The 25423-nt window shown below is 39.8% G+C and overlaps 1 protein-coding gene and 1 long non-coding RNA gene across 2 annotated transcripts in view; one reads left to right on the top strand and one right to left on the bottom strand.

Moving 5' to 3' along the window:
• Window positions 1–8759: 8759 nt before the first annotated feature.
• AARD (alanine and arginine rich domain containing protein) lies at window positions 8760–12627 on the bottom strand. Its single transcript, XM_081792017.1, is given in 5 exon segments — window positions 8760–9640; window positions 9643–9718; window positions 12282–12324; window positions 12326–12438; window positions 12440–12627. Coding segments are annotated over 5 exon segments (489 nt in total). The 5' UTR covers window positions 12608–12627; the 3' UTR covers window positions 8760–9551.
• A 107-nt stretch (window positions 12628–12734) lies between these two features.
• Window positions 12735–25423, top strand: part of LOC132664432 (uncharacterized) — a 59247-nt gene continuing 46558 nt past the window's right edge. The window contains exons 1-2 of the long non-coding RNA XR_009603667.2: window positions 12735–12911; window positions 14272–14297. This is a non-coding gene — a long non-coding RNA (uncharacterized LOC132664432). The remainder of the gene's footprint in view (window positions 12912–14271; window positions 14298–25423) is intronic.

Raw genomic sequence — 25423 nt, 5'->3', positions numbered from 1 at the left:
CATTTATGTGAAATATCCAGAATTGGCAAATCCATAGATACAGAAAGCAGATTAATGGTTTCCAGGGCCTGTGGGGTGGAGGAAATGAAGTGTGACTTCTCAATGGGTATGGGTTTCATTTTGAGGTGATGAAAATGTTCTGGAACTAGATAGGGTGGCTATACAACATTGTGAATGTACTAAACATCACTAATGGTCAGCTTTATGTTTATTCTTCCACAATTTTTCTAAAAGACCCTTTTTTTTTGAGTAAGTTTAATTCTCATGTTTCCAGAAGGGTAACACCACAAGCCTGCCTGAAATCTTAGGGAGAATTGTAGACAGCCTCATGGCTCCTTTCAGATCTGGTGTTCCAGAGAAATAAATGAGGCTCAATTTAAGTTATTCTAGTTCCATGAAGTGAGCTTTCTCCTTCCAGGCCTGAAGATCTCCTAAGTGTTTTTGTTTTGTTTTGTTTTTTAACGTTTATTTATTTTTGAGAGAGAGAGAGACAGTCACCAGGAGAGGGGCAAAGGGTGGGGGGCAGGGGGGAGACACAGAACCTGAAGCAGGCTCCAGGCTCTGAAATCTCAGCACAGAACCCGACGCGGGGCTCAAACCCACGAACTGCGAGATTATGACCTGAGCCAAAGTCAAACGTTCAACTGACTGAGCCACCCACACACCCCCCAAGATCTCCTAAGTTTTTAAATAAACTTCCTGACCTTTCCCATTCCTGATCCAATTTAGATAATTCCTAAATATAGGTATTATACAGAACATATATTAATACTACCACATATGTCATAACCGTTTGCTAGCTCATCTCCCTTCCCCACCGGACTCTACGTTCCTTGAGTCTTATGTCTTTTTCTGTGGTCCTTGCACTCTGCCTGGACACACAGGAGAGGTGTCAGAAATCACTCTACCTCGTGCATTAAAATGACAACCATACACTGCTGCCAAATTATCGACCTGGTAATGCATCAAATAATCCTCCATAGAACAGTATGTCAGTTTCCCTTCCAATGAACTGAAACCAGATCTTTGCAGGGCAGTGTTATACAAGAAAAGCAGTGCCTTTAGACATGGCTGTGGTTATACTATTTCCTACCTGGTGATTAGATATATCAGGAGTGTCTACGGCCATACCACCCTGAACGGCCCGACCTTGTCTGATCTAGATATGTCAGGAGCAACATGAGATTTTTGTGACTTTAGTTGATCTTTCTTTAACTTTTAATTCTTTGAAAATGAATCAACTACTGGCTAAACATCATAAACTCAAACTACTCCCAGGCTATTGATGCTCATAAAATGTCATGACTTTAACGGCATGACTAGAGCAGGCATCAATAAGGACAGTTTTGTGAAAGTTCAGGGAGAATAAATGCTATGATGTGATAAAATCTACATGAATGTCTTGACATCACTGTAGAATGAGAAAGTTAAAACAGAGGTGGGGAAAAGGGAGATTACTGAAAAGAATTATAACTTTTTTTTTCAATATGGAGGAGGCATAGCTTTTATTGGTATAACCAAAGATTAGCCAACACACACACAAAAAAATTGTCCTTATTTTTAGTTACTGCTCTGTAAGCCCTACTGTTCAACTATCCTAAAGCCAAAAGTCATCATTTCCGGCAGCCTTCATTGATCCTAATTGCTTTATGGTTAATGAGCCAATAAAATGAGTTAACTTATTCAGTTCCCAGACACCTATATTGCAAACAATTTGTCTTCGATGGTACACCAGAAATAGACTAGATTATTTTTTTGTTTTTATTGTTGTTAACTGTTAGAGATCCTGCAACTCAAAATTCAGCCCATTACTTGCAAATACTCAAGATTTAATATTTCAAGTACTGATCTTAACCTTGTCTCAACTGTTCACCCTGTTTTGTTTTTCTTCATTTCACTTTTTCATCTGTATCTTATTTTCTGCCTTTACATTGTATATGTTTTTGGAGGTTGACATAAATCCTTTTAAAACAAGTTGTTTTTTATATATAAATAAAAGCCTCTCAACTATGTCTTAAATGAATGAGTAAATAAACAACTATACTTCATCCTTTTTTCTCCCTTTCTTTTCTCCCTCCCTTTCTTTCCCTTTCTCCCTCCTTTTCTTTCTTTCTTCTTTCTTTCTTTCTTTCTTTTTCTCTTTCTTTCTTTCTTTCTTTTTCCCTTCTTCCCTTCTTCCTTCCTTCCTTCTTTCCTCCTTTCCTTTATTCTCTAAGGACACTGAGGAAATCTTAGGAATATTCATTATTTAAGATAAGAGACATAAAGAGGAGAAGCATAAAATAAGTCACAACAATATGCAAGTATTAAGATCTTCCACATTCTTTAAGACAAAAATAAAAAAGATTTTCCTAACTTTAAATTTTCTTTAAAGTTGTGGAAACCTGCATTTTCCTCAGTTCCTCAAATATGATTGCTTCAACTTATGTAGAAATTTTCCAGATTCTACCCTCTGAGTTTCCTAAACAAGTAGACAGAAATTATCTCAAATTACTTAGTATCTCAAATTACACACAGTATCTCAAAATACTTAGCTGATTTTTAATGAACATATAGAGTTGTTTTTATAATAACTGCTACATGACTAAAAGGAATCATTCACTGTCCCTTACTACTATGTTGTGTGTGGATACCTGTCTGTGGCCATCTACAAAAAGGAATCATTTGCCCCTATACTAAAAATGCAAGAATGGAGGGATTTGAAAGAGTGAGTATAAGAGAACTCAAATTTTCCTTTGTTGTACAATGAAAGCTTCATGTCTAAAATCAACAAAAGAAAGAAGCATACTCACATTATTTAGAAGGCCAAAGAACTGAAAGTGGTTTTCTTTGGGGCAGTATGGGGTTGGGATAGGGATACCATTAGGGCACTGACAGTTTTTGTGTAAGACTTTATTATTTTTTAGGTATTATTTACATGTACTACCATAATAAAAGTTAAATTTTAAAGTATCATTAATAGCTACCCTTATTCCTAAAAATAGTCTGAAAGCCAAAGGAGAGCATGAAAGACCTGTCATCTATAGCAACCTCCACTTACTGTTCCAGTCCTGCTCCTTGACCCCTTACCCCTTCCTTCTAACCTCCAACTATACTGAGCTTTTTTCACCTCCTCTTAGTAGATGATGACTTTGCTCACCTCAGGGACTTTCCTTGAGCCATTGTTTCTGCCTAAAACTGTCTGCTCCTCCTCTTCCTTTCCTAGCCTTCTCTTGGCTGTGCTTCTGGAAGCTTTTCCTCTCCCATCACATCTGGGTTAAACATGCTTCCTATTTACTCACTTCCTTAGCATGCTGAATTTTCCCCTACCACAGCATGTATCTTCTATTATATCTTCCTGACTTATCTGCCCCCTCATCTACAGTGTAAGCACAGTGAGAAGGAGAACCTCATCTTTCGTGTTTATTGTCCTAAATTCAGCACCCAGTGAGATATTTATTTCAAAATGGGTGCTCAACACATACCTAGAATAATGCCTGACACCTAGTAGACACAATAATAAGTTTGAAAGACAGGAAGAAAGGAAGAGAGGGAGGGAGAGAGAGAAAGAGAAAGAGAAAGAGAGAAACAAAGAACATTTGGACTTTTAGATTCATGTTGTTAATTGAACTTAAGGCAAAATGATAAAGTATAGAGAATTTAAATTTAGTATCCTTTTTTTTTTCCTGTTCCCTTCTCTTATTTAATTGTTCACTATAGACACTCTGAAACCCAGTGTTTCCCCATCACCAACTGTGACAAATGAAAGTGGCTTCTCTGACAGAATTAGGTAGGTGGTAGGTTCCATAGGCATTTGGAGATCCTTGATGGAGTTAAAAATTTTTTAGAGTTTATATAAACAAAAATCGACTTGAATCGGGCAGAATCCAATCTAGCAAATAGAAAGGAGCTCCAAGGAGCTATATAAAATGAAAGGCTTTTATAGGCAGAAGGCAGCATGAACAAGGAAATCATACTGGGCAAAAACGAGCGGGTTGGTTATTGCAAAATCACTTTCTTTTCGGGGTCGGCAGAGGTCTATCAGGCTGATTACCTAATGGTGCTGATCAGGCGATTGTTGTCTCACTGGTTTAAGATTCCATTTCTGGGGGAGCTGAAACCATAAGTCTCAGTTTGGTGACTTTGGGCTTAATATAGTTTTGGGCTTGTTGTCTTGTTTTTCTGTTTTGTTTTTGGTTTTCTTGAGAGAACACGAGAGTGCAAGTGGTGGAGGGGCAGAGAGAGAGAGAGAAGACAGAATCCCAAGCAGGCTCTACTCAGCACTCAGTGCCGAGCCTGATGCAGGGCTCAGTCTCACAAAGTGAGATCATGGCCTGGGCCAAAATCATGAGTCGGACTTAACTGACTGAGCCACTCACGCGCCATGTTGTCTTGTTTTTAACAAGTGTGAGAATGAGGAAATGTCTTTGATGGTCAGAACATTCACTGTAGAATTCTAGGGTCTCCACAGGGTTCCAGAGGCTTGTTCCTCTCAGACAAGTCTCCCCCAGTATACTCTAATTGGTCTCCTATTTCAGAAGATGGGTTCTCACTAAAGGCATGTGTGAGGCACTTGAGCACCCAGGTGATGTCTCTGGAGTCCTTTGCCCATAGTTTCTAATGATATGCACGGTTGCAACCAGACCAACACATCATCCTGAACTTTATCCCAGGAGGTTGTTAAGTGTGTCAGGATGCTCCAGGTGCGAGAAACTGAAAGCCCAAATGAAAGTGGCTTAAACAATAGAATCCTATCATTGCTGCTGCCTCACAGGTCAAGACTAACCACAGGTAGGCAATCTGAGGGTTGGCTCAGCAGTTCAATGATGCCATCAGAGACACTGCTTCTTTTCATCTTCCTATCTTCCCATCCTCAAAGTGTCCATATATCTCCCACATTAGTCACAGGGTGGCTGCAGCAGGTACAAGCTTTACACCCTCATGTGACAATGTTCCTAAGCAAGAAAGGAAGAAGGAGGACGAGAGCTTACCTCCTGTCTTTCCTTTTGTAAGAAAAACACGTGTTTCTCAGAAACCCTCCAGCAAACTTCCCCCCTTATGTCTTATTGGACAAAATTGGGTTCCATAGGCAACCTGAGCCCCCAGGGGGTCTGTGAAAAGTGAAGCTGGCATTCTCAGTCTCTGTCTTGGAATTGGGCTCTTCTAATTGGCAGGAAGGATGAGCAAAACGTCTGTTGGGTAGGCTGTTAGAATAATAGACACTACTTGAGAGTATTCTAATACTTCATGTGTATTAATCCATCAGATCTTCACAACAAGCCCATGGGGGTAGGTGTAATTATTACCATTTTACAGAGAAGCAGACTCAACTCGGAGATGGTAACAGAGCAAAGCAGTGAAGCCAAGATTCGAACTCCATTGTCTAGCTCCAGAGGCTGCTCTCCACACTACACATAACACTGCTCTCAGCCTACAGTGCCTGCCACAGCAGGCAATCCACCAGGCTGCTTCTAAAATCTAACACATAAAAAGTCTGAGCAGTGCCTGTCTCCCTCTGAAGTGCAAATGTGACATTTCCCCTGGCTGCAGTCATGTATGGGTGAGAAGAGCAGAGAGGCTTCCCAGAGAGACAAGAATTGCTTCCTGTCATCATCAAGGCTGCAATAGCCAGGGCTGTGATCAGGGCAAGGGCTGGGGCCTGGAGAGTCCACTTCGTGGCCAGGGCCACTGATCGAGTCCGTGACCTACTGTGCCACCACAGGTATCAGAAAGCCTGGGCGAGGGAAGGTGAGTGATTGAAGAGTCCACTTCCCACAGGCAGGATTAGAACAGAATAGTTTCTATAAGTTCGAGTAATGTTTTACAGGCCACCTCCACTCTTTCATTTTCGAATGTGACGGATGAGTCCCGTACAGAGTGGAGTTACTGTCTAAGAGCACCCAGCTAGTTTATGTAGAATGTGAGACCCAAAATAAGGGCTTTTTTATCAGGCAGACACAGACAACTTGCAGGCATGTCCTCAATGAAGCTGTCTTTGACTTACTCTTGCAAAAAGCATCCCTATACTTCATACATGCTTCTGTTATAATTTCTGTTCTACCTGCCTAGAATCATCGTGAGGATTAACTAAGCTAATACGCATGCAGTTCTCGGCATGGGGACTGGTACAGGAGTAGTGGCTCATATCACTGCTAGTTTCCTTATTATCCTTACAATCCATGGTTCCTCCTGCACTGGCCCCGGCAGGGAAAGATGGCGGCGCCCTCACTCCTCAGGAAGAGGCGGAGTCTCCTGACCCTCAGCATTCATCCCAGCCAGGATCAGGAAGCAGCGAGAAGTATGCGGCCCTCTGAGAAGCGGTGCCCGTCTCAGAGTTCTATTGCCCAGCACTTGGTTCAGGTGAAACAAGAGACTGCCAGACCCAGAGGGAGGCAGGGTGGCAAAGGTTCCGCTCCAAACCTATGCGTGTCTCTAATCCTCCCATAACCCTCGTTAATCACGTGACCGAGAGGCAGAGGGAAATGGCTGTGTTGGTGGCAGCAGCACCCAGAGCACCGAGAGAGAAAGCAGCTGGCCCTGGAGGGCCTTGTGCCAGGCTCAGGGCCTGGAGGGACTCCGGCATTGATTGCAGCGGTAAATAAACAGAGCTGATGGCTGCACCGGGGGCCCATACCCTGCCAGGGAAGGGGCTGGGGGAGGCGGGATTCTTGTAATTACACTTGGTGTGGGCTCAGCCATCATGGGTTTACTGTGATCTGTCCCCAGATGGGAGCTCCAGAAACACCTGTTACAGCAGACGTCATTTGGCAAGCCAAACAAAACGTGGGTTCATCCAGGCCACCTGTAAAGGGATTTAATGCCTAACAACCTGTGCGAGGCTTCTAATTGTCATAATTAATTTGGCACCTCTTCACTGGTAGGTGCTAAACAAGTATCATATTGTACTGGGAAAGCCCATTTCCTGCTAACATGGTTTTTCCCTCCATAATTAAAGCTGTGAGAAATTGTGTCATTTGAAAAAACTTAACACCACATTTTCCTCACTGAACTGTTTTGTTTTTAAGTTCCTCTTCTTCTGGCCCTCTCTCCTCACTCTTGGTATGAACATCTTACTTTCTTTGGCTTATCCACTTGCTGCTTCCCTGTTGCATAATTTAGGCTATAATTATTTTCTCATTTTCCCCTCCAGCTGGCATTAGTTTGGTCCCTTCCACCTTGTATTTCCTTAAAATGTCACACTATTGCCCTAGCTTGTTTAAACACTCTGGAAAGCCAGGAAATGTAGCTGTTGTAGGCACATCCACATCCCTCGGAAAAGTGTCCCTGCTGCCTTTCCATGTGCCACAGCGGACAGGACCAGAATCCAGCAAGCTAACAACAAACAGATGAGTGCCACTGTAAAGAAAAAATATTAAAACAATGTGGCTTCTGCTACTTTAAAACAAGCAAAAACCAGGTGATGTCATATGAGAGAATTCACTTTGCAAGGGGAAACAAAGCAAAAACCTGGAATAACGGTAGTGTCCCACATATCGGGCTCTCATTAATCTCTGTATGGCCAGCTGATATCCCAGGCCAGTTCCACCGGTTAGGGCTCCCCCAAACCAGAGGCTTTTGAAAAAAGTTTCTTATTCTGTTTCTGCATCTGTCACTCCTAAAAGATACAGTGATCCAAAGCTTATCACTAGAAGACTGGGAGAGGGAGGATGAGGGACAGAGAAGCAGTGACCAAAAACTTTACAATAAACTGATCAGCACTTTTATGTCTGAAAAAGTGGAAGACAGGGATCCATTATTTAGAAGCTCTTCTTTGGGAACCTGTGTGGCTCAGTCAGTTAAGCGTGGCTTCAGCTCAGGTCATGATCTTGTGGTTAGTGAGTTTGAGCCCAGCATGGGGCTCTGTGCTGACAGCTCAGAGCCTGGAGCCTGCTTCACATTCTGTGTCTCCCTCTCTCTCTCTGCCCCTCTTCTGCTGATGCGCTCTCTCTCTCTCTCTCTCTCTCTCTCTCTCTCAAAGTTAAACAAACATTAAAGAAGTTCTCTTTTAAGTTTCTTTTGATTCCCGATAGAGTACATTATCAGTATAATTGAATTATTCACATGAAAACTAATCAGTATAAGCTTCTCTGTATTCTGTAAGGAACTTAACTCATAAAATGAATCATCTTGAATATTTTCTAAACACAAAATCACAATTTATGAATATTAACCTTAAAAATGTACTTGAGAATGACTGCTCCAATAAATTAGAATTTTTTTCAAAGAACAGATCACAAGGAATTCCACTCTTTCCCCAGAATTTCTGTAACTTTGAGGGAGAGACATATAGAAAATCTATTTTATGAAAATGATTTAAGAAATCAGTGGATATTTATCAGCCAAGAGCTTATATGGAGAATTTCTCAAGAAATCCAGAGATCAGATATCAGGATGCTACCCACTGCTTGCTGACAATGTCCTATAAGTTGAACATAGTAATACCTCAGTTTTACAGAGGGAAGAAATAAAGTACCAAAAGGCTTGAATGATTCACTTCTAGTGGGAAAAAAAAGTTAAGGACAAATGAAATGTGGTCCAGATAATCCTCAAATCCTCACACACATAAAACAACTTGTGTTTGTTTTAAGAGAAAGACCATGTCCATTCTGTTCTCCTTTCTCTTCAACAACTAATTTTTATTTTTAAATAATAAAATTATATGTCTTGTAAATTAATATTTATTTTTACAGATAATGACCACTGTGAATATCACTTAAATCTGCAACTATTTTTTTTTTATTAACTTTATTTTTTGCATTGCAGAGGCAATACTTTTAGGGATAAGATAGATATTCTAATTCAACATGAATCTTCTTAAGTTCTAAAAACTTAACAAAGGAATTGTGTTAGGAATCTTTGGGGTGCAAGACATAAAAATCCAACTCAACTGACTTAGGCCAAAGGAGATTTTATTGGGAGGATATCACAGTATTTTCATGTGGGATTCAGGGCTGGGATTTTATGCAGCTCAACCCCAGGGACAAGGAAAATTGGCTCTTTCCCTCACTTTTGTGCACTCTGGTTCAGTTTCAACCTCCTTCACTAGAGCTGGCACTTTCTCACATGGTGGTCACCAGCAGCCTCCAAGCCCCCCACCCCATGGCCTCTACCATCAGGCAATACTCATCCACTTCTTTTGTTTTACTTCAAAAGCCCCTAGGACAAGCTGATCAATCTGCCTTGATCTGAGTGACTCTATCCAGGGAGGTAGGGCATCTGTGTTGACAGACTCTACCCTAAGGGTATGGTTAGAATCTAGGTGGACATAATTATCAAATAAAAAAGAGGCAGGGGAAGATACTGAGAGCTAACTGGACAGACAAACCAAGAATAATCAAGTAAAACAAAAACTTGCATGGATTCTAAAAGTTCAGGTAATGACAGAAAGTTGAGGTGGCACAAGACAGAATGCTAGAAATTGGCCTTAGGCATTCTTCAATATATTTTTCTTGCATTTCTATTTCCCAGTCAAAACTATGAATATATAACTTTTAAACTTGATAACACACCATTTTCTCTCTCCTTTCTCTCAAAGCGGCAGAATTGTTTTGGAGTCGTGTTACTTTTCGGGTTCAGATCTTCAAGTGTGCATATTCTTCTTCCAGGGTCACAACGTTCTCCTCAGGGCTTTGAGATTCGGATACAATTTACAGTTCATACCCTTTTTCAACTGCGACATTTTCGTGTTTAAATCCAGGAAAGTTCTGGCCAGCTGGTGGTTTTGGAAATGCATTTCCAGCTAAAAGTTAGAAAAAGAATAAGGATTTTTATTAGCCTGAGATAACGGGTCAAATGAAACTGCTTTCTGCACAGGAAAAATAAGGACTTTGTAGGAAAGGAAAATAAGATATCAAGAAAGATGTATTTCTCATCTTATTCTCCATTTCTGACTGTTTGGCCTGGCTATAAAACTGACTTTCTATGCGACAAGGTAAAATCCAGATATACAAATAGCTTTTGAAATGGCCTTGAAATGAAAACAAAAATAGCTGACGCACAAAGCTGTCCATATGAAAAATTCCTGTGCACGGAAGGCTGTTTTCAAGCAATGGCGTGTGATCTGCAATGAAATCATTTATCTTTATGAGCTTTCTGAGCCACAGGATAGCTGCCCAGGGCCACCTGAGCTCTCAGGACCTGGGCCCATTTACTTGGGTACTTGTCATTTCAAGTTTTTAGGATTTTAAATGGTCACCCTGCCGAGCAAAACCATTTAACGACACCTTAGAGGCACATGTGCAGTTATATGTACTTATATAATCTAACAATTTTCACTCTAGAGTGAAATCTGTTATACAGCAAGACTGATTTATACCCTCCTCCAGTGGGGGTTTATGAAGGTCCTCATGTATTAAAAAATAAATCTCTAGGGCAGTTTACCTATAAGACTGCCCAACAAAGCTTAGTCCAACATAATCTTTATTTTGTGGTTGAAAACTAATAATTAAATGTTTGCAAATTTCTTCAATTAGGGCCTTGTTTAATACAGGAGCACCCTGTTCTCGGCTTAAAACCCTCAGCAACTCACCAACAGAACCACCCCAGGACAAACCAGCGTGGTAAAAAGCAAATACTGGTCTCCCCCACCCCAATTTGCAAAGTAAAATCATTGGATAAAAATTTTTTTCAGTTTCCTCTGCCACGGTTTTTTGTTTTGTTTTGTTTTGTTTTTATTCTTCAGCACCTGGAACCACTTTTCTGATAGCGAGAGAATTCGCAAAGGACAAAGTAAATGAACATACAGCACGCTAAGAGTAACACAGTGAGCCACACAGAAAGCCCCTGCCCCTTGTCTCCAGGGAGCCTCAGCTCTCCAGTACCGCACAGGTGCTCTCCAGTCCTGCCCTAGTCTTCTAGCTTCATTTCCCGCACTTGTCTCCACACCAGCCCCCACTGCAGCTGGTCAGAAGTGCACCTTATGCACATACATAATTTGCCTACAATTTTAGGTATATGGAACTCTCAAAATTCAGACCCTAGAAATCAATGCATCCTAAGAAGACCAAACAACAAATAATAGCATAACTGACAAATAGCAACACGTCTCTAAATTAACTGAACCTGTTCACCATTGTTCCTTACACAAATACCACCCTAACACATGACACATGGACATATGCGTATGGTTGTGTGTGGATTCCTACAGAAATCTGGTAACAGCCTTTTATCAGAAACTGCTTCTTCTAGTGGTGATGGTGTTAAGGTAAAGCAACCAGACCCTTTTGCCTCTTCCTCATGACCAGTCATACACCTTGGTGAAATGGTTGATCAAGATGTTGACCACGGTCTAGAACCCAAGAACAGAATATCTGTGTATGTGTGAAAATTGCTGGCTTCTTTCCGGGAAAAAAAAAAACCTTGATCTTTCATACCTGTGTATTTGTCATTCTGGGTTTTGTTTTTGTTTTTGTTTTCTTGGTACCGTTTCCAAGGTCTATAATAATAACTATGATAATAAAGAGGCGCCTGGGTGGCTCAGTAGGTTGAGCGTCAGACTTAGGCTCAGGTCATGATCTCGCAGTTCGTCAGTTCGAGCCCTGCGACGGGCTCTGTGCCGACAGCTCAGAGCCTGGAGCCTGCTTCCGATTCTGTGCCTCCCTCTATCTTCCCCTTTCCCGCTCTTACTCTCTGTGTCTCTCAAAAAATGAATAAACGTTAAAAAATTTTTAAAAAATAATAATTATAATAATAGCTGCTGAATAGTGCCTATGTTCTAGATGCTTATATAACATTATCATATAATCCTAATGGCAGTCCTATGAGGTTATTATCTCTATTTTATATACAAGTAAACTGAAACCCAAAGTTGCTCATTACCATTCCTGAAGTCCTAGACACAGTAGGAACTAGAAGAGCATGTAAATGTTAATGCTGGGATTTGAACCCTCATCTGTTTGAAATTTTATTCTCCACCTCCTCCCCACCCCACAGGGAGCTTTCCATATGGCAGAAAAATATAGAACAAGTTGGAGGGGTTGGTCACTGGGGTCTTGGGTGTGTCTCTAGTAGACTCGGCCCCGGGCAGGTGCCATCACCCCGGGTCCCGAAGGCCCTCCTCGCTCCAGGCTGCCGCTGGGAGGTGGGTGCGTGAGCACCGAGTCCGGACGGGAGCCGGGGGCCGGCGCCAGAAGACCGACGGCCAGTGCCCAGCTCGACCTCGCTGCGCGCTCTCATCTCTTCCTCTCCGGGAAAAGCTCCCCGCGGCCTCTCAAGTCCTCAAATGGACCACAAGGCTCTGGTGCCCGAGGGGAAGAGAAAGGCGACGGTGTCGCCGAGAGCCGGTCGCACACGCGCGCTCTCACCAGCTCGGCTTGCAGCCCGGCTCGGGCGCTCTAGACGCTCGGGTCTCTGCTCCTCCTGCGCCTCCGCTTCCGCCTCCGCCGGGGGGCGCCGGGAGCCCCCTCGCGGCACAGCCAGCTGGAAGGCGCCCGCCAGCCGCCGCCTGAGGTCTTCCGGCAGCCGGCATGGGGGCGACGGAGGCCTCCACCTGGCCGTCCGTGCGCTTGCTGCCCCCGGGGGAGCCGCGCGTCGGGCAAGGGCCTCGGGGCCAAAGCCCAACACTGACTGGGACTCCGTGGGGTCCCCGGGAAGTCGCTTCTCTGCGGCTGCCGGAGTCCCCGGGGCCCATTCCAGAGGCGGCGGGGCCCATTCCAGGCATGTATTGCTAACCGTTGGTTTCCAAGTGCGAGAATTAGGGCGGGTGAGGGCGGGGACGGGGGTAACTAACAGAGCCGACGGGACCGCTGGCAAGTGGGACGCCGCTGTCGCTCAGCCGCTTGGAGGCGCTTCCTTTCTCCCAGACTCATCTCTGGCCTTCCTCCCATTTTAGCGGCAATCGGAGGAGGTGGTTCCCCGTAACTCCGCGAAGAGGTTGCAACTGGATCACTTCTTGCTCCTTGGAGTGTCTAAGAGGAAGACTTGTATCTCTCCAGGTAGGTGGAAGTTGAGGTACAGACGGAAGGTTTGGGACCAAACGTAGAATATCTTGCCACAAAGTCTGCCCCAGTTGCCTTGATTACTGAATACTCCATTCCTGTAAAATATGTTTTTCTGACTTTTCTCCTGTCGGTTAGGCACTGTGGCCTGGTGTTGGGGGTTTAAAGTCTAATTAGGCCCGTAACCTCTCCACAGGTGTTGCTCACAGTCTGGGAAGTTGTCTCTCTGAGTTAGTAAGAATAGCCTTTCCACGTGCCCAACAGTGCAGAAAGCACTTGATATTCAGAAACTCTGTGCTCCTTTTTATATTTGACTTTCTGCCGCTTTCATGAAGTTTATGAAGGGGCTGAAATGAACCATGAAAATTCCTCTTACCCCAACATGTGTTGTCTCATAGTTCCCAATTCAGTGTAATCATGTGCTAGTATGACTTGTATGTCCTCTTTCAATGAGCATAATCAACTGCCTCATTTTGATCTAATGGAGAATTTCTAAAAAGAAACAATCCAAACCTTTGTGTTTTCACGAACACATTCCCCCCCACTCCCCTCCAAAAAATGTGGCAGAGATGTTCATACAGTACTCTTATCTTACTCATTTGTTCAGTAAAGATGTACAAGTCCCCTGCAACGATCTAGGTTCGTGGTAGGCATTGAAGGCAATAAGAACTATTTTTTATTAGTGCTTACGATGTGCCATGCACTTCTCATGTACTCATTTATTCTTCACAACGGTCCTGTGAGGGAGGTACTGTTAGTTTCTGCATTTTACAGATGAGGCATCTAAGGCAGAGGTTAAGCTGTGTGCCAAAGATCGCAATGCTGGTTAAATGGTCTAGTGGGGATTTGCACCTAGGAAGGCTGCTTTGTGCTGTAAACCACCGGACCACACCTAAGTATGCACACTGCCTCAAGAGGGAAAAGTAGTTGCTCAATTTATATGTTGCGTGAGGTGTTCAAACTCCCTATGCTCATAAAATTCAGCTCTACTAAAATGGTTTAAGGCTTTGACTAGATAAGGAGGAATTCAGATTACCAAATTAGCCTCTGAGGCTAATTTGCCAAATTCAACATCTTAACAATAGTTTACAATCTAAGCACAAATACCTATCATTGTATGTTGTTTCATAAAGATTCTCTAGAAATATTCGAAGATGGGTTCTAGTGATGGAGATTGTAAAAATCCTTAAGGTTTGTGAGGAACCGACAGAGTATATAAATTTAGGGTATTTTTGTTTGGTGGGTTTTTTGTTTGTTATGGTGATAGGAGGTGGGGCTTGAAAATAAGCACTTGTCAATGTACAGTATAAATGTTTAAAATGAGTTTTCTGCCATGATTTTTCACTTCTGTTTCCAGATCATTTACTTCAACAAGAACTTCAGGTAAGTTTGACTTACTTCAACAGCAAACAGGGCCTATTTGTTCAGTGTTAAGTATTGTACCATGAATAAGACACAGATTTTACCCTCCAGAAGCTAAAACCTGGAGGAGCAAATTCATTTATTCATTCTGCAATATTTAATCAATGTCTTATTATATACTAGGCATTATACAAGGTGTTCAGGCTGGAAAGGTAAACCAGAAAGACAAAATGGTATTTTAAAATAGACTGGAGTTATCAAAAATTAATAATTTCCTTCCATAGATTGATTTTTTCAGCTACAGTGTATCTTGAATTTTACAGTTTTTTTGGTAGAAGTGAATTGAAGCATTGGTGAATTCGAGTGACTATAACATGTAGAGACATTTTAGTTAGGAAATGTACTTATCCGTTGCTGTATTACAAATCACCCCCAAATTTATTGGCTTAAAACAACAATAAATGTTTATTATGTCTCACATTTTCTGTGAGAAGAATTTGAAAAAAGCTAAGGTTATGATCTGAGATTTTCATAGCATGGTAGTCAAATGTCACCAAAACTGTGGTCATTTGAAGCTGGATGTGATTGGGGTTGGTGGATGATCTACGTGGAAGATGTATCACTCACATGGCAGGCATTGGTGCTGATGGTGAGCAGGTGACCTCATTCCTCTCCTTGGGAACCCTTTCCCAGAACTGCTTGAGTGTCCTCATACTATGGTGCCCACCCTCCCTTAGAACAAGACAGAGAGATCAAGAATAAGCCAGATAGAAGCTCTTTGTTTCCTGAACTACATTTTTATGACTAGTCTTAGAAGTTACACAGATTCACTTCCACAACTGTTTATTCTGTTTATTAGAATAAAGTCTTTAAGTCTGGACTACATTCAAATGGAGGGAAATTAGGCTCCACCTTTTCAAGTGTCTCAAAAACTTTGCAGATATATTTTTAATTTTCCATGGGAAAAATATATGCAAACGATTCAAATGACTGCTGACTGCCTGTTAGAAAAATTGAAAGCTAGAAGATATTAGGACAATATTTTTTAGATTTAGAAAGGAAAAATTTGGGCCACCTGGGTGACTCAGTTGGTTGAGCATCCAACTCTTGATTTTAGCTCAGGTCATGATCCCAGGGTCATGGGATCGAGCCCTGTCTTGGGCTTAATGCTGAGTGTGGAGCCTGCTTAAGATTCTCTCTCTCTCTCTCTCTCTCTCTCTCTCTCTCTCTCTCTCTTTCTTTCTCTCCCCCCCTCCCTCCCTCTCCCCTCCCCCTCCCTCTCTCCCTCCACCCCCCCACCCCTCTCCCCTGCTCATGCTCGCTCTCTCTCTCTCTCTCTCTCTCTCAAAAGAAAAAGAAGGGGCGCCTGGGTGACTCAGTTGATTAAGCATCCGACTTCGGCTCAGGTCACGATCTTGCAGTTTGTGAGTTCGAGCCCCACATTGGGCTCTGTGCTGTACAGCTCAGAACCTGGAGCCTGGTTCCAGTTCTGTGTCTCCCTCTCTCTACCCCTCCCCTGTTCATGCTCTGTCTCTTAATAATAAATGTTAAAAAAAATTTTTTTAAAGAAAAAAGGAAAGATTTAACAGATATTTTTATATCCAGCAAAAATATCCTTCAAAGGCAAAATAAACATGTTTTGATGTAGCAGAAAACTAAGAAAATTTCTTACCAGTCTAACTGAAGGAAACACCCCAGGCTGAAGTAAAATGATAAGAGAGGAAAACTTAGACCTTTACAAAGGAATGAGAATCATAAGAAATTATAAATGTCTGTGTATATATATAAATGACTTTCATTCCTGTTTTTCAAAAAATATATGACTTTACACCCAACGTGGGGCTCAGACTTATGACCCCAAGATCAAGGGTCACATGTTCCATCAATTGAGCTAGCCAGCCAAATTATGAAAACAGCCCATGTCCATCAATTGCTGAATGGATAAAGAAGATGTGAGATATATAGATAGATAGATTAGATGTAGATATAGATATAGATATAGATATAGATATAGATATAGATATTATGGATATAGATATGGATATAGATCTCTCTATATGTGTATATGTATGTGTGTATATATATATGTATATATGTATCTATATACATATATATACCTACACACACATATATATGTGTGTATATATATATATATAGATAGATAGATAGATATAGATATATATACATAGATATATATATACATACACACACACACACAATGGAATATTACTCAGCCATAAAAAAGAATGAAATCTTACCGTTTGCAATGAAGTAGACAGAGCTAGAGAGAACTAAGTGAAATAAGTCAGTGAGAGAAAGACAAATACCATATGATTTCACTCATGTGGAATTTAAGAAACAAAACAATGGGCAAGGGGAAAACAAGAGGGAAGGGGGCAAACAAAGAAATAGGCTCTTAATTATAAAGAACAAACCGATGGTTACCTCTTGAGGATAAATGGAGCTATGTATTTTATGTGAAGTGGTATGGTATTGATCCTATGTGCACTATAAAACATTAAGAGCATATATTTTATAGTCTAGAGCAACCACCAAAAAATAGTGCAAAGAGTTACAGCTAAAATACTGATAGAATGGGTATCTGTGTAGAAAATTTAAAAAAATCAACAGAAAAACTTCTGGAACTAAGAAGCAGTTACATCAAGTTGGCAGGATACAAGTAGAATATACAAAAGTTAATCACTTTCCTATATACCAGCAGTGAACAAGTGGAATTTGAAATGTAAAGCACACATTACCACTTACATTAGCACCAAAAAAAAAAAAAAAAAAAAAAAAAGAGAGAGAGAGAGAGAGAAATACTTAGGTATAAATCTAACAAAATATGTACAAGATCTATATCAGAAAAACTACAAAACTGAAAAAATGAAACTTAGCTAAATAAATGGAGAGATATTCCATGTTCCTGGACAGGAATACTCAATATTGACAAGATGCCAGTTCTTCGAACTTTATCTATAGATTCAATGCAATACCAAACAAAATCTCAGCAAATTATTTTGTGCATTCCAACAAACTGGTTCTAAGTTTATACAGAATTTCAGAATACCCAGAATAGCCAACATAATATTAAAGGAGAAGAGCATAATTTGAAGACTTATACTACCTGACTATAAGACTTAATATAAAGCTACAGTAATCAAAAGAGTGTGGTATTGACAAAAGAATGGACATATAGATCAGTGGGACAGAACAGAGAGCCCATAAATACATCCACATAAATACAGGCAGCTCATTTTTGACAAAAGAGGAAAGACAACACAATGGAGAAAATGCAGTCTTTTCAATAAATAGTCCTGGAACAACTGGACATCCATATGCCAAAAAGAAGAAAAAAAAGAATCTAGACCTAGACTTACAACCTTCACAAAAATTAATTCAAAATGGATCATAGACCTAAGAGGAAAGACAACACAATGGAGAAAATGCAGTCTTTTCAATAAATAGTCATGGAACAACTGGACTTCCATATGCCAAAAAGAAGAAAAAAAAGAATCTAGACCTAGACTTACAACCTTCACAAAAATTAATTCAAAATGAATCATAGTCCTAAATGTAAAATGCAAACTATACTACTTTTAGAAGATAAAAGAAAATTTAGATGACTTTGGATATAGTGATGACTTTTTAGATATAATATCAAAGGCACAATCCATAAAAGAAATACTAACCTGAACTTCATTAAAATTAAAGAAACTTCTGCTTTGTGAAACACACTATCAAGAAAATGAGAAGACAAGCCACAGACTGGGAGAAAATATTTGCAAAATATGTATCTGATAAAAGTCTGTGATCCAAAATATACAAATCACTCTTAAAATTCAACAATAAGAAAATAACCCAGTTAAAAAGTGGGTAAAAGACCTGGGCACCTCATCAAAGATACACAGAAAACAAGCATATAAGAAGATGCTCATTGCATGTCATTATGGAATTGCAAATTAAAACAATTGAGATATCAATATCCACTGATTAGAATGGCCAAAATCAAAAACACTGACAACACCAAATGCTGGGAAGCATGTGGTACAATAGGCACCTTCATTCATTGATGCTGGGAATGCAAAATGGTAAAGCCACTTTGGAAAATAGTTTGGCAATTTCTTACAAAACTGAGTGTACTCTTACCAAATAATCCACCAATAATGCTCCTTAGTATTTGTATGAAGAAGTTAAAAATACATCCACACAAAAACCTGAACATAAATGTTTTTAGCAGCTTTCTTCATAATTGCCAATATTTGCAAACAGCCAAGATATCATATAGTAGGTAGATGGACAAATTGTGGTACACTCAGGTAATGGAATTCTAAAAAGAAATGAGCTATCATTTCTTTTTATTCAGCTAAAAAGAAATGAGCTATCAAGCCATGAAAAGACATAGAGGAACCTTAAATGCATATTGCTAATTGAAAGAACCCAATCTGAAAAGGGTGTATACTGTATAATTCCAATTCTATAACATTCTGGAAAAGGCAAAATTATGGAGACAGTAAACAGATCAGTGGTTGCAGGAGTTGGAGGGGGAGGGATGACTAGGCAGAGCATATTGACTTTTAGGGCAGTGAAACTATTCTGTATGATACTTCAATGGTGAATGCGTGTCATTATACCTTTGTCAAAATTCATAGAATGTATAACATCAAGAGTGAACCCTAGGGGCGCCTGGGTGGCGCAGTCGGTTAAGCGTCCGACTTCAGCCAGGTCACGATCTCGCGGTCTGTGGGTTCGAGCCCCGCGTCAGGCTCTGGGCTGATGGCTCGGAGCCTGGAGCCTGTTTCCGATTCTGTGTCTCCCTCTCTCTCTGCCCCTCCCCCGTTCATGCTCTGTCTCTCTCTGTCCCAAAAATAAATAAAAAACGTTGAAAAAAAAATTTTTTTTTTAAAAATTAAAAAAAAAAAAAAAAAAAAAAGAGTGAACCCTAATGTAAACTATGGGTTTTGGGTGATAATGATGTGTCAGTATAAGTTCATCAGTTGTAACAAATGTACCATTTTGGTGAAAGATGTTGATAGTGGGGAGTTTATGTAGCTGGAGAGAGGCAGGAGTATTGGAGACTCTTTGTACTTTTGGCTTAATTTGTCTGTGAATCTAAAACTGCTCTAAAAATAAAGTCTGTTTTTTTAAGCCATTAGGTAAACTAAAATGGTTTTCTAGAAACATTAAATTAATCCAAAATGAGGTAGGAAATGGGGTACAGAGAATCAAAACAGAAAGGGAACAAACATAAAACAAGTAAAATGATCTAAATTAGATCATATCAAAAATTACATTAAATATTAATGTACTAAATATTCCAACTAAAAGGTAGAGATGACAAAAGCAAGAAACAAATATATTCTTCCTAAAAGAGATGCAGTTTGTTTTTAATTACTTTTTTTACAGGGGAGATGCACTTTAGATACAAAGATACAACTTCTGTGTCTTGTAAAGATAGAGTAACGTGAACTAGATTTATCCTCAATTCTGAACAACCAAGAAACACAAAATATATGATAGAACAGACTTTATGACACTGGATATCAGGCAAAGAAGGACAGTGGTCCCTGAAGGAAGTTTTTGTGAGCATCCTTCTGAGCCTTGCTTACTGATTCCTCTCATCTTTGAGTTTTTTATATTTAGAATGTTTTCATGTTTTCTCCTTGTACCTCTTCTCTTTTCTTTCTCTCCTCACTGCATAGTGACTTCATCTTGTTTTATGGCTTTTATTACTATCTATGTGGTATGCCAACATCTCAAACTTTTATCTTTAGGTCAGATATCTCTTCTAACTCTATCTTTACCCTTGGATTTTCAGCTTAATATATCTCACTCTTAAATCTTGATTCCCCACATCCCTTATATATATTCTAATTTCAGTCCCCCATCCCCATAGAATGGAAATTCAATTCTGTCAGTTACTCAGAATACAAAATTTGGAATCACCCACAATTTGCTTCTCCCTCTTTCACCCTACATGCAATTTATCAACATGGCTGTACTTTATGAAAGATCCAAAATCAAAGAGTGTCTAACTGCTACCATTCTAGACTAATCTTCCCACTCCGTTATCTAGACTATTGGCATAGGGTCTTACCCTGCGTAATTGCCCTTATTTTTCTTCCCTACATTGTTCACCTTGAAGAAGATCATACCACCTCATTCAAAATCTTCAGTGTGTTCCCATCTTAGAGTAAAGTCCAATGTTCTGCCATAGCCTACAAGGTTCTTCCTAATTCATCCTATATGGCATTTCTTCCATTTCTCTGATCTCATCTCCTTCTTCTCTTTCCTTCACTTACTCCACCCCAGCCACCTGGTCTCTATGCTGTTCTCATCTCAGTGCTTTTGAATTTGTTGTTCCTTTTGCCTAGAATTCTCTTTTCCCAGTTATGTGGATGGCTAGTTCCCTTACTGTGTTCAGGTCTGTGCTCAAATATTGCCTCATCAGAGAGGCTTTCCCTGATCTAGTGTATATACATGCCTCCATTTTCGTCATTCTTTGTATCTTTATCCTGCTTTTTCTCTCTTAACACACCAACTGTCATATATTTGTTTCCTATTCTATTGTTTATTTTCTCCTAATAGAACATAATCTCCATGAGAACAAATATTTTCTTGTTAACTATATCCCCCATGCCTAAAATGGTACCTACACTTAATAGGCACTACATAAAATTTTGTTAAGTGAATGAAAAAGAGAGAAGGAAAGAGAAAGAAAACAGCAGAATAGTGGGAAAGGAGGAAGGGGAAACAGAGAAAGAGGAAGGCACTGACTAGGCTAGCACCTGAAGCAAACATGTGTAAGTTAATGAAATTTTCCACAGTGAGTCCAAAATGGTAAGTCAGGCTTGCTTGAAAGAGTACAGTATCTTCTAATGAAAAGAAAAAGAACTGGCCTTGAAGCATATTTTATCAGTGTACTTGTATAAAGTGGATCACATGATTCATTGAGAGGTCATGACATCAACTCCAAATGCAACAAGCTGCCAGTCTCTGAACTCAGCAGGCTTAGCCAACTTTCGGAAATCATGTAATATCTGGAATTATGTGGTCTCTATGTCTCTTTTTCATTTTTGCTTCTTAAGGACAGTTTCTGGATCTTCATCACCTTTTCATCCTCTCTAGAAACTAGCACAATGTTAGCATAAAAGATACACGTAAATATTGGTTAAACTGATTGATACAGCAGGGGCAATTAACATTCATAGAGCATTTATTAAGCATTAGATAGATGTGGACACAGATACAAGTACGGATGCAGATATATATGTGTATACACACACACACACACACACACACACACACACAAATATAGATGTAGCATACAGATGCCCTACAGATATGGCACAGATACAGGTAGGTATACAATTCATTTAATCACAAAAATTCTGTGTTAGATTGTTTTGTTTGTTTTGTTTTGTTTTGTTTTCAGATGGAAATCTGAGGTTCAAAGAAAGTAAGAAACTTGCCGAAGGTCACATAGTAGGCAGGGAAACAGCTGAGGTAGGATTTGACTCCAGATCCAGGTGGCTCCAAGGGTTATGCTCTTTCCCTTATACCACATCAAGCCTTAAAACTCAGCTAAAGGAAGTTGAAAGTTAAATTTTGTTTATTCCTATTACCTAGACCAATCTTCCTTAGCTCCCTTCCTAATTCATGCAGAACAGCAGCCAAACAAAAGCCTGAAACTCCTTACACAAAAGCCCAATTGTCTCTCTGCATCTTCTTACATAAATTCATCATTTAATATCTACCTTTGTTGCAACTCATTTCTTATCTTTTTTTCCTGCCTGTTCACCTTTCCCTAGGAAACCTAGTCCCCAGTTCTTTTATGTGTTCTTTTTTTTTTTAATTTTTTTTTAACGTTTATTTATTTTTGAGACAGAGAGAGACAGAGCATGAACGGGGGAGGGTCAGAGAGAGGGAGACACAGAATCCGAAACAGACTCCAGGCTCTGAGCTGTCAGCACAGAGCCCCACGCGAGGCTCAAACTCAGGGACCGCGAGATCATGACCTGAGCCAAAGTCGGCCGCTCAACCGACTGAGCCACCCAGGTGCCCCTTTTATGTGTTCTTTAGCTGTGCCTTAGGAACCTTAGATCTAATTCCACTTCTTTGCCTCGTCTTCAACCATCCCTTGACAATTATTCTTTTGAGCAATGGGCCCTATGTTTTCCAACTGCAAACAGAATGCCTCTGAGTGCTCTGTGCAAAAAGAAAAAAAAAAAATATTTCTCTAGGCATCAGAGAGAGGAAATTTTCCTTATAAGGCTTAAAACAAATACTTGTAATTTTTTCAGTGAACAGTTTAGTGGCTTGAGCCATTTGAAAGTGTTTGGGGAACACAGTCATGTTGTCTTGTGGCTGGCAAAAATTCCTTATTGGTTATGGAATGTCCAAAATGTAGTCATTGTCTTTCTAGGACAGTTTTCCAGAACTCTGAAGTCAAAATGCTGGTTTCAAATCCCAGTTTCACATGTTGCTAGCCACGTGACTTTGTATAAGCTGTCTGGGTTGATTTGTTCACAAGTAAAATGAGAATAATCTTTTCTTTCTCACTTGGTGGCTGAGTAGATTAAAGTACCCAAGAGTTCACTGAACCAAATAGGACCTTTATAAATGTGGTTCTTCCATCTGACATAAGGGATGTGAGTGGGGTTCTTGCCATGGGCACATGTTTCTGAACATTGCATCAATGAACATCACAATACTATGTGATCTAAAAGATCCAGGAGAATTGGTGTTAGGATTACGAGGGAAACTGAATGAGGTCTGACCTACAACAGTGAAATTGAGTTGGACAATGCCCATTCCAGTGGGTTGGATGACCATTTTAAATTGTCAGTGATCATATAGGACACATTTAATCATGCCCATCGCATCTTGTAACTGTATGGTAAGTTGTGTTACTGTTCAAGATATTCTCTGTGTCTTATGGCAGGAAGATTATATTTCTCCACTCCACTGGCCTCAAGCTTGGTCACAGGATTTGCTTAACTCAGTAAACTGTGAGCAGAAGGGACATATGCAGCTTCCCAGTGACATCTTTGGTGCCATCACACAATCCGCCTTTTCTTTTCCTTCAGTGTCTTAAGGCAGGCAGCTCCTTCATCCTGGGTCCTGAAATGAAGATAGCATCAAGCAGAGTGGAAGCTGGCCTGTCATGAATATATAGCTTGATTGAGAAATAAACATATGTAGTAATTCAAGGAGGTTAGGATGTTTGCTTTCTTGAAAGCCCTGGTATCAGTTTCTCTTTTTGATTTATTTCCTTTTCTGAAAGTAGTATGCAAAAGTAAGCATCCAGAAGACTGAGTTTTATCTAATAAATAGAAGTTTTACTGAATAGTTTCTGTAGAGATGCACAGAAGCTTATTTGCCTCAAACAAGAAAAATCTAGTTCTTGTAAGGTACAAAGCATTTCTAGTATCTGTCCAAATACATTTGCTCTTTTATTAGATGAATTTAAATGACTTATGAAAGTCATGTATGAAATATAGATAACAGTAACTTTTTTATTGACAGAATATATTAAAGCTCATATTCAGGATACTGTATAATTTTAGGCTGTCAGTTTATAGTCTGAAAAGAATATCACAACTTCATTTGTATAGCAAGTATAAAAAGAGATATGTTTCTTTTAATATAGCATTGGCTGTTTATCTTCTCTTCATGCTCTGTATCTTGAAGACATTTCAATTACAGCCTTTTTCTAAGATTCAACTAAACATGACACCAGAAAATCATAGAAACTAGAAAACTTATGGCACTTTTCTGTAGGGCCTTTTGTGTACTGTGACATTCAAGAGTTTTGAGACATAGAATAAATGTCAAATTTGTCCAAACAGCTTTAATAAATATATTTTAGAATAAGATATACAAGTTAACTATTTTCTTTGGCAATTTCAATTCTAAGAATAGTTATTAGTACTCAAGAAGCAATATCTGCTGGAAAACATTGCTACCTCATTTTAAGATTTAATTTTCTTTTCAGTAAAATCAAAATATTATGGAATCATCATAAACGTTTGTTGAACTGTACTTAGTGCAATGCACCATTCAAAGAATACCCAAGCAAGGAAGTATGTTAACAAATGTATTCCTTTTGTAACTGATGACACAACTTGATTGAAATGGTGATAACTGACAGAAATGGTTTTAGTATTGGAGGTAGGCAGCCTTTAAAATGGTCTCTTGGAATGGGATGTTATTTCTAAGATTAGATTTACAAAAAGAGTGAATTTTATCTCCTTTCTTGCTTGTTCTGAAGAAAGCCAGCTGTTGTACAGTGAGCTGATCTATGGAGAGGCCCATGTAGCAAGGAATAGAGGGAGGCCCCTGGTCAGGAGCCACTGAGAAACTCAAGTCTTCAATCCAGTAGCCATGAGGGACTGAATCTTGGCACAACCACGTGCATGAGCTTGAACGACAATCCTCCCCCAGTCAAGCCTCCAAATGACACTGTAGCTCCACCCAACACCTTGATTGCATCCTTACAAGAGAATACGAAATCCCTGAACACAGAAATTTCAAGATAATAAATATTTATTATTTTAAGCTTGTAAAGTTTAACTTCTTTAATTAAAAACAAACTTTATTGAGATGTGACTGACATGCAAAAAATTGAACATATTTAATGTGTACAACTTGATGAGTTTGGACTTAAGTATACGCTCATGAGACCATCACCACAATCTATGCCATAAACATATCCATCACCTCCAAAAATTTACTCCTTTCCTCTTTTATTATTTGTGATAATAATGATCTACTCTCATCAAAATTTTAAGTGTTTGGATTAAGTATAGGATTAACTTTGGATTAAGTAAGTATAAGATTGTTAACTATAGGCTGTATGCTGTACCGTGGATCTTGAGGATTTATTCATCTTATATAAAGGAAACTGTATGCCATATACCCCATTGCCCACTCCTCTAGCCCCTGAACACCACCATTCTGCTCTCTGTTTTTGAGTTTGACTATTTTAGGTTCCTCATATAAGTGGTATTATGTAGAATATGTCCTTCTATCTCCGGTTTATTTCACTTAGCATGATGTCTTCCAGGTTCATCTGTGGTAGGTTCATCTGTGTTGTCACAAATGGCAGGATTTTCTTCTCATGGCTAAATAATATTCCTGTGTGT

Source organism: Panthera onca, chromosome F2 (assembly GCF_046562875.1).
Source record: "Panthera onca isolate mPanOnc1 chromosome F2, mPanOnc1 haplotype 2, whole genome shotgun sequence".
NCBI lineage: Eukaryota > Metazoa > Chordata > Mammalia > Carnivora > Felidae > Panthera > Panthera onca.
This window is presented reverse-complemented; position numbering and strand designations above follow the sequence as displayed.